The following is a 10,066-nucleotide window of genomic DNA, read 5'->3' as shown; positions in this document are numbered from 1 at the left end:
TAAAAACGCTCTAATTAATTGGCTTAAAGAACAAGTAAGTGCTTACATCAAATATTTCATTAAAAACAAAATAGAAAGTAATTTGTAAGAAAAGGAATGTAAAAAGACAATGAGTATGGAAACATAAGGATCTTGTATGGAATTTTTTTTTTTTTGTCCTAAAATGACTGGTTACTTAGGAAATGGGAAAGTTAGGACAAAATACAAAGTTTTAGCCATGTTCTGTGTAGGTGGGATAAAGTTTATAAAAAAAATTTATACAAGAATTTAGTATGTGATCCTGTTACAGCAAGTGTTACGGCGGGTGGTCCCGAGGACAAACGAAGCAACACACGGAGAGTGGGAGAATCAAAGTTTATTCGCAGGAGGGCTCAGAGGGGTCTCACCACCAAATTCTGAGCCCCGTCTACCCTATTTTTTCCACTTTTATTAAGTTGGGGTGGTCCAAGGGGTGGGGTCTCAGGTGGCTAATGCCCGCCAGGTAGTAGGTTAGTTGATGTGTCAGGTAATAGGTTAGAATTATGTTGATGAACCAGGTAATAGGTTTAGTGTTATGCTGATACCCCAGGTAATAGCTTAGTATTATGCTGATGCCGAGAGGGGTGGGGGTCTCAGGTGGCTGATGTGCCAAGTAATAGATGGGGGTTTTCCTTATCAATCCAGTTAGCTTTAATGAAAAGAAAATTTTGGTTAAAACAAGGTTTTCTGAAAGTATTAATTAGCTCTTAATGAAATTACATGATGTGTCACAAAAATAACTAAATCTCCTTTACATCTGTAACCATGACATTGTAAAATCTTTAGCATCCGTGGATAGTTGTTGTTTTGCTCCAATTCTTCTTAAACAACAGTTTATAATCAATTATAGTCCAAGATTTGCATCTTTGGAAAATGTCATGGAAAGAACTAAAATTTTTATAACTTTTTATTTAAAACATTATTAATTCTCTTGCTTTGCTTTCCAAAGCCATTGAAGTAATATTAAGTAAATTACAAAGTTATCTCCGGGATTTAAACTATTAAATTCCACCTGGTGCCTACCTGCCAGCTCAGAACTCACTGGATGACTTCGTAAAGGGACCCGCAACACTTAGAGTCTAGGGAATAGATTTTACTCAAAGATTTCCCAGGGCAAACTGGGTCCCCTTCAACCTTTTAAATAATTCTCACTGCTTCCGCCACTACAGCTGAACTTCTGGGAGTCGCATCCTAGAGTCTGTCCTAGAGTCATCTCTCTGGACTCAAACCTACAGGCCCTCCAGAACCTGCTTCCACATGGCAAGCTCCCCGAAAGTCCAGCCCATCACGGATACCAAGTTCCGGTAATATGCCGTGGTATATATGGCTAAATATGGTGCTTTGCCTCCTCTTTACACTTCTCGTGTCACTCTATGAATGCCGCCACAGCCCAGCTCACATACCAGGCCTGTTGGTCCATTGCCCATGCTGGGAGCCCTAATAATAACCTTACTTTCCATCCCCCCACTATGGGTGCTCTATGACATCTCTACCTACATACAGTCCAAGAGACCTCTCTACCTTCTTAAAACAGTCAATTCTTCTCATCTTGTGTCATCTTAGGTTTCTTGGCTAATGCTCTCATTTCTGGACCCTACATTCTGGTGACATTCATATGGAACCAAATTCAGGCCCTATTTCTCTCCAGCTAGACCCCTATCCTGCCTCTAATCTAACTTCAAGACCGTCCATTTTCAACCCCCTCCCTTTTAATAATTCAAATGAACTCCATAAAAAAGATCTCTACACCCCTCCTTAGCTAGAAGCAGCTATAGAAGAAAGATCTCCACCCATTTTCCCTACTTCTGAGTTCATTTTAAATAAAAATGTAATCTTAAACAACAGAAAGGGGGAAATATTAGGGTGGACTTGAATCTCCCAATTTTCTAATAACAGCTAAAAATCAATTCTGAGCTCTCCCAACTCTTTGCTGCTTCACTCCCAAACTAGCAGGCACCCTGCTGGGACTCTGTTTTTCACAAACACCTGAAAAAATCCCAGAAAGGAAATGTAAGTCTTTCTCTTTACATTTCCCCAGCTCACAGCTTTTAGAATTTCTTTTACAGCCTCAAAGTGTTCCTGAGAAGCTCCCCGACAGATAGGTGGCGGACTCCAAGCCTTTGTTCCCTGCCCAAAAACATATCTCAGGGACAAAAATCACATCCCCTGCAATAGGCCTGACTACATTCCAGACATAAATAAGTCTCCAGGAACAACAACAAAAAAAAAAAAAAAAAAAACAAGGAAGCAATCAGAAAGACAAGGATGCCGGCTTCCTAATCATTCTAATTTTTAATTTTTACCCTTTCCCATATCTTGCCCTTCCTTTTCATATATATATATTAAAAAGGGTGGAGTGTTTGGTTTATTCAGGGTGGAAACCTGGAAAGTATGTATAGGATGGAATGCAGCTAATGGAAAACTTAGATACTGATCACAAGGCCTGTGAAACAATAGCCGCAGGAGTTTAGAGAGTCCCGAGGTTGTAAATCTAACTCCAACCACAGACAGTTGCTGTGACACCGGCATTCCTATCCCCCTGATAAGGACGAAGCTACCCTCATCTCTGCAGGATGAGACCCACACAGGGGTCCCAGAAATTGCTTGTTTGAAAAAAATTTATTACAGCAGCGGTTCTGGCCCAGTTGCTCACTCCCCCTGGAAAAATCCTCCATAAAACCCAAAGCTTTCCCCTTCCTTGGTGTGGATGCTCTTTAGGCCTCCAACCATCTGCAGCCAGATGCCCAAAATAAACAGCATTTTGCTACACATGAGGCTTCCTGTGTCTCCCTCTCGGCTCCAGACCTAACAGATCCCAAAAGCAGCATAAGTCTCACCTCCTTCCGAGGCAAATGTATAGCAAAATCAACAAAAAGGTATTAACAGAATTGACAAAGGGGTTCTGGCCCAGGTCCAATTGTTCACCGCACACAAAGCCAATTACTGAGACAAAGAGGATCGCCAAGGAAGAAAGGAAAATTGTTACAGATGATATCACCTGGGAGAAGAGAGAACTGCCTCAAATCTTTCTCCCTGACCAACCAAGGGCAGGGGTTTTAATAAGGGGTTCAGTAAGGTGGCTACATGTATTGGGGAGGGTGGGGTTGAAAGCAATGTGTGCAGGAGGTCTAATTCAGAATTCACAGGTTGGTGATGCATGGTGAGTCTTGGTGTTGTTATCCTGCAGTCAGTCTGTTGTTTCTGGGAGACAACTCAAAAGGTAAAATGCTTAGTTCAACAGAAAGATTATAAGGTTCTGGACATTTAGACCTACTGGCTTGGGACTCCAAAGTATAAGAAAGGTACAGGGAAAACATATATAGGGCATGTCATTTTGTGTTTGTTCATGCAGCTGATTACAATGATAAGCAACCAGCACCTGCCACCAAAGGCTCTGCCCAAATCAGGAAATCTCCCTTGGAAGACACTGACTACTCCACTGAAAACTGCTTGGATCTGCCGAAAACATTCTTCTGATCCACATCACTTTCCTTGGACTCGTTCATTAAACCCCTTCCTGTCCTCTTTTTCTCTTGATGTAAAATGTTACTTTGTTTGATGTGGAAAAGTTAACTTGTAACATTTATATACAGATTAAATATACTACTACTACAAAAAAAAGATATTAACAGAATTGACCTGTCAATTATAATAAGATATACAGAAAACTGTTTTTAACAAGGATGATTCCCTAGAAAGTTACAGTTCTGAGAGGTACTGACATTTACTTTTCAAGCGAAAATTAACATTTTCACTTGAAAATTTTGTGAAAACTCATTAATCATCCATTAAATGATTCAAAAGATTTGATCTTCTCAGGAAGCAGCTTGTAATAGCAGTTCTGGAATACTAGTTGCAACTTCCACTCAGAGGGTGCTGTAATAACAAGGCACAGGAAAAATATGTTATTAAACCTGTAGGCAAAACCCTTACCTCCTCAAAAAGTCTTTTCCGAATGTGACCATCCTTTAAATCTTTACTTCAGCTGAGTTCCCTGCACATTTACACACGCTGTCCACTGAAGGAAGAGAAAACCTTTAGAGTTCACAGTGACACCACTCTTTATAAATACAGCAATCCCACCCAAAAGATGAAACACACACACAAAAATAATCACACTTACTGCTGCCTTCAAAGCTTGATCTAGATCTTCCAGTAGATCTTTTTCATCCTCTAAGCCCACAGAGAGTCGAATCATTGTGTCGGTAATTCCAAAGATATCTCTGTCCTTCTTAGGCACTGATACATGAGTCATGATGGCCCTAGAAGGAAACATCAGCAAATTTTTTATCATTATGTTCTGTCAGTGGAGGCATATTGCCCCATATATCAAATTTTTCATACCTGTATAATTTTTCACAGGCAAAAAAATGAGAAATCATGATATTTATATATTCTATTGATAATTTTAAGTGAAAACCAAGATTTTTTCAACTCCTGTTTATACCATCGGTAAGGTATACTATTAATAGATTTAGACATTGAAGGTCCCTACCAAGCACTCCCATACAGGAGGGACAGGCATAGCCTCCAGTGTGTATGTTTCAACACCTCCCTGAATGAGGTTTTGACCAGAAGTGACACACCCTATGAACAACCTGCTGGACAGATACATATAAGAGGCCTCTGGGAACAAAAGCCTGCCAGAATTTATTTTCTTTGAATCATTGGATCAATCAGGAACTGGACCTTGTGAGGCACACCAGGGAAAGACAACTCAGGAGCACCAGTAGCAACCACTGAGCATCAAGAACCCCAGCATATAACCCATGGCATAGAGGCCTTAAAGAATTTGCCAAACTGTCTAGTAACTCATCTGTAAGAGTAAAGCACCTATTATGTGTCAGGGACTATAGTAAGAATTGGGACACCATGAAGAATGAGATATCTTCTTTACCCTGGGTAACAAAGCAACAGCTAAAAGACCATGACAATTCACAAAACAAAATGGTCTACAGAGAAAGCCAAACAAGTATGGACAAAAAGACTGCCAAACTTCAGGGCAGGGAGATATCTCTGTGGGCTGAGGCATAACGGAGAAGAAGCTTATAGTCTTACTTACCCCCAATATGTATATTGCAACTAACACTCTTCCTTTCCCTGCACATCACCAGAAAAACCAATGCCTAAGCTGCTTTCTCCTATCTTACTTCAGACCCATGGAAAGAAAATCTCACTTGTGGTTTGAGTAAATGGATATCTCCCTTTATCACTCTAATGAAGTTTCTACACATAAACATTCTCCCTAAAATGTTCTGCCCTGGCAGGCTCTTAATTCCTTATGAGAGAGTATACATGTAGAAGTAAGAACTAAGGCTTCAGAGGCCAATAAACTTGAGTATGAATCTTAGCCCCTCCACATACTGGCTCTGTGCACTTGTAAAAGTTACCACCTATCCTCAATGCCTATCTCCTTTCCTAAAAGAATAATAGAAAGCACCTACTGTGTGCTTACTATGAGGCAAGTATTCTGTTAGATGATTTGTGCGCATTAATTCATTTTTTTTAAATGGATAAAAATTGGGTATAACACCTATCTTAAAAGTTTGTCACAGGATATACAGCAGTTCTAAATACCTGGAATATAGTAGATACCTAATAAAAAATAATAACTCATAGTAGTAGTTAATATTTACTGGGTATTTACTATGAACCAAGGTATTGGGATTTTTTTCCCATGTTCTCACAACAATCCTAAGAGCTAGGTACAATGTTGTCCACACTTTGCAACTGAGAAAATTGAGAGTTAGAGAAAACATAAGTAACTTTTCTCAGGTCACAGAGTTAATGTTTTTTAGGCTGGGAGACTAAGCCAATACACATTGGCTCCACTTTCTCTCTGCCTTATTGCAATGCTGCACTAGTTGCAGCAAAGTCAGGGACATAGAATGAAGGGTGATAGAACCGACAAGCCCTGACCTAAATCCACTCATCCACCGGCAAAAGGGTGATCACCCAAGCTAGAGTGTCTGCGGGCCACAGAACTTTAAACCAAATCCCTAAATAATTGGGAGAAGTCTATTTTTAAGAAGACAGTCTTAAAGTAATACACAATTCATTACTCTGAAACATAAACCAATTTTATATATGCTTAGTGTTCCCTCTTGTGCATCAAGATTCACTAGCAGGCATCTCCTGGAAAGACTAACAAAAAAGCTACCTGTGTTACACGAATTATTTCAAATCACTATTTGGACATAATATAAATTTTAACTGTGAGATTGCCTGACTCTTCCTCTAACTATAAACCACAATGAGAAAGCAGAAAATATGCCTAAATTTGGATAATCTGACATTCCTCAACACAATGCTGCCACGACAAGTTATTCCATAAATGTTTATGAAAATGAAACCACAGAAACATACCATGTGCATTTATCACACTTAAAAATTATTAGGTAATGATGGTGACTGACCCTGCAATAATTATAACCTATGGTCATAGCAGCATACAGTAAAGGCAACATATAGCTCAGGAATGCTTGGTGGGACAGGAAATTAATAAATGATAATCATTAATTATTAATCTCATTTTATGAATGAAAAAAATGGAAGCTTCATGGTAAAGTAAGTAGTTGGTGCAAACGGGTCTCAAATCCAAATCAGGCTTCTTCCACTTCCCTTCACTGTTTGTGATGCAAAGCCAAAGATGATGTTGCTAACATACTCATGTGTGACATTGAACAAATCAGCCATATTTTCTGGGTCTTTGTTTCCTTGTCTATAAAATATGCTGTTGGACTATATGATCTTAGGCTGCTTCCTGTTTCAATATTCTCTACTCTTTGATAAAAGTAGATGAATTGATTGGGTCAGACAGTGAAGGGCCTGGAATACCAAGTTGGAGTTTGGACTTACCTTGTAGACAATATGAAGCTATTAAAGGTTTATCCCACACAGAACAGAGAACACATGGATCTGGGAATTTCATCAGAGACACATTCTCTATTTCCCAAGGAGCCTTGAAAACACCCTGTCCAGTACAAAGTCTCCAATCTGCCCTCCAAGGCCAAGTCAGTAGAACACAGGCCCTGGCTCAGAGGTCAGAGATCCTAGAATACAGTCACTGCTGGAATCTCTTTCATGCAGAACAAGGAAGAAATCAACATTTAGAAGGACACAGCTTACTGATAAGTAGCCCACCATTAGATTTTTATCAGGGTCTCCATCCTGACTGGGTTAGAGTCCATTCTGATTACTTAGTGCCATGATATATTTTTATTGTTAAATATCTTGATATATCCATAATTTTATTGTACTCCTTTTCCAAACAATCATTAAAGCTGATATCAAATTTAAAATACTGAGAAAAACAGAAATATGCTTACGGAAGCTGAGCAAAACTTTCACATCCTCCCAAGCTCACAGCCAGAATAAATACCTATAGTAAAGAAAACACAAATTGAGATCTTCTAGTAAAATAAAAATACTAAAATCTAAAATGAAATGTTTTTAGTAAAATGGCCCGGGCAAGAAACTCAGAGAAAAAATGAGAATAGAGTCTCTAACAATGATTTCACCAATTAGGCATATTATGTTTAAACTTTTATTTAAAACGTTAAAACCTGATCCAAGTGAAACTCCCATATCTTCCTAATTTGGCCCTATATGAGTTCTAAAACCTCAAAATTATTACATTTGACACCTAACTCCATGGTTACCATTTAAACACAAAAATCTCTAAATGTCTACCAAGTCATATACACTTACCTGTTAATACGCATAACTTTTAACTCCTCACTGGCAGAGGGAAAAAGAATAGGAAAAAACATGCAGTTTTTCTATTTAGTGTTAACTTCCATTGACTTTTACAAATGTTTTAAAAATTAGTCTCATAACTGTGTTAAATTTGGGTCACACCAAGGGCTTTAACTAATCAGGCAGGTTTCTATTTATTAGACCTGCAGTATTTAACCTGCATAAGTTTAAGATAAACCAAGTGTATGAAGTTACACATGCCCCTCTTTCAAGAGCCTCCTGCCTCTATGACAATTAGACAAAGGCCTCCTCTTCCCTCAGCCCAGGCAGATGCAGCCTGCAAGGCACAGGGTTTGGAAAGCCACTGGCAGGATGGATTTCACAACAGCCTTTGGGCAGTGCACTAACTACACACTACTTTGAGGTTTCACCTATTTCATCTGAAAAAGGGGTTTACTTTTAGATAAATTGGGACACCAATGCATTAAAACATTCTGTCCCTCTCAAACTGATTGTAGTATGTGGAGAGTTAAGCAAACAGACATATTTAGATGTCTACCACTGTGTCATTGGTGTTGAAGTCTTTTTTAACCCAATCCAATTCATGGTAAAAAGGTTTATGGGTGTGACCGGCAGGTACAAAAATGTTACGTGGGTTGAGTAGAAGTGAGAGATAATGAACTGCTGTAAGGAGTTCTTACCTCGACAATTTAAGAAGCTATTTTGACAGTTTACCTTTAGGTTCTTGAGGAAAGTCTCAGCATGTTGAAGAGTGCCCTTGATATAAAATGTGACCATCCCGGGACAACCTGTGCACTGACGCTTTGCCAACTCATGCTGCGGATGAGAGGGCAGCCCTGTAATCACAACGTAGAATAAAAGTCATATTTCAGAGTCCAACCTGTCATTGGGGGAAAAATTTTCACTGTCCTCTTAAAGAAACTTCACATAAGGCTACCATTGAGCTTTATGGCAGGTTCCTATCTGACTACTTGTGTGGGCCCCTGTCTCTCTCTCCAGCTTCCTATTGACTTATGTTTGGTACCTTCTGCAGCTTTCTTTCTGCCAGTGCCACTGCAACCTTTTCATCCCAGGACCTTTGCACATGCTGTCTCTTTAACCTAGACTCCCCCTGTTAATTATATCCTTCTGCAATTTCTTACTTAATATCTGTCTTATCCACCAGACTAGCTCCATGGGGGCAAATCCATTTCATTTGATAATAAATGGGTCCCAGCGCAAAGCCTGGCCCATAGTTGGCAGGGCCAACTTTATTTTTAATAAACACATGTTGAATAAATCTGAAACGCCTTCTCCATGCCCTTTTAACAAATGCTGCCCATTCTTCAGGGCACAGCTCAAAACTCTCCTCCCTCCCTCCATCCAAAATTTACACCAGTCACAGCTCTTTACCTACAATACAAATAGGGCATTTCATCTCATAGGTGTTTCTGCTTGGTGTATTTAAATTCCTTGCAGACACATACCAGTCTTAATTCTCCTCTATACCCAAGACCACATGGCTAGATACCGCAAAAGGATTTTTAAGAAAACTATTTCCTTAAGACCACCCCAGCTTAAAGGATTGGTAAAATAAAGTCAAAGAGTAGCATGTAAGTCTGCTAACTCCACAAGAGCATTTCTAGATACTAGGAGAGGTGAAGGAATTCAAAAAGGACGTAAGAGACAGTCAGGGGAATTTTGTCACATAAATTATCAAGTCTCAATCCGGACAAAGCTCTATCATGGTGGTCCCCAACCCCTGGGCAGCAGACCAGTGTCGGTCAGTGGCCTGTTGGAGGGCAGGCCATGGGGCAGGAGGTGGGCGGCGGCGGCGGGCAAGCAGGAGAGCCAGGCTGCATCCTTGTTGGGACCACTCCCCATTGCTCCCATCACAGAGTGGGCTCCACCTCCTTCCATATCAGTGGTGGCATTGGAGCCTCATAGGACGGCTATTCCTACTGTGAAATGTGCATGCGAGGGATCTAGGTTGGCCGCTCCTTGTGAAAGTCTGGTGCCTGGTGATCTTGGGTGGAACTGGGGCGGTGGTGCTGGTGCTGGGGAGCAGCTGCAGGTGCAGATTGTCATTGGACGAGAAGTTTCACTGCATAATGAATGTGGTGCACTTGGGTTATCCTGGGACCATATTATCCCCACTGCCACCCCCACTGCCACCCCTTGGTCCGTGGAAGGATTGTCTTCCATGAAGCCAGTCCCTGGTGCCAAAAAGGTTGGGACTGCTGCTCTATCAGGTTAAAGTCAGAGCTAGTGCAGACGAGCACATTGACAAGATTACAAACAAATCAGCTGAAAAGTACAATGTTGCAATTTTTGAATAGGTATACACAAC

The 10,066-nt window shown here is 40.3% G+C and overlaps 1 protein-coding gene across 1 annotated transcript in view; it reads right to left on the bottom strand.

Moving 5' to 3' along the window:
• Positions 1–953: 953 nt before the first annotated feature.
• Positions 954–10,066, bottom strand: part of LOC138390689 (cystathionine gamma-lyase-like) — a 30,656-nt gene continuing 21,543 nt past the window's right edge. The window contains exons 9-12 of the mRNA XM_069480143.1: positions 8,452–8,573; positions 7,347–7,399; positions 4,142–4,280; positions 954–3,894 (exon numbers count right to left, since the gene is read on the bottom strand). Coding sequence (XP_069336244.1) covers positions 3,868–3,894; positions 4,142–4,280; positions 7,347–7,399; positions 8,452–8,573 — 341 coding nt within the window. The 3' untranslated portion in view covers positions 954–3,867. The remainder of the gene's footprint in view (positions 3,895–4,141; positions 4,281–7,346; positions 7,400–8,451; positions 8,574–10,066) is intronic.

Source organism: Eulemur rufifrons, chromosome 8, assembly GCF_041146395.1.
Source record: "Eulemur rufifrons isolate Redbay chromosome 8, OSU_ERuf_1, whole genome shotgun sequence".
Classification (NCBI taxonomy): Eukaryota; Metazoa; Chordata; class Mammalia; order Primates; family Lemuridae; genus Eulemur; species Eulemur rufifrons.
The sequence above is the reverse complement of the archived record's forward strand: the minus strand, read 5'-3'. Positions and strand labels throughout refer to the sequence as shown.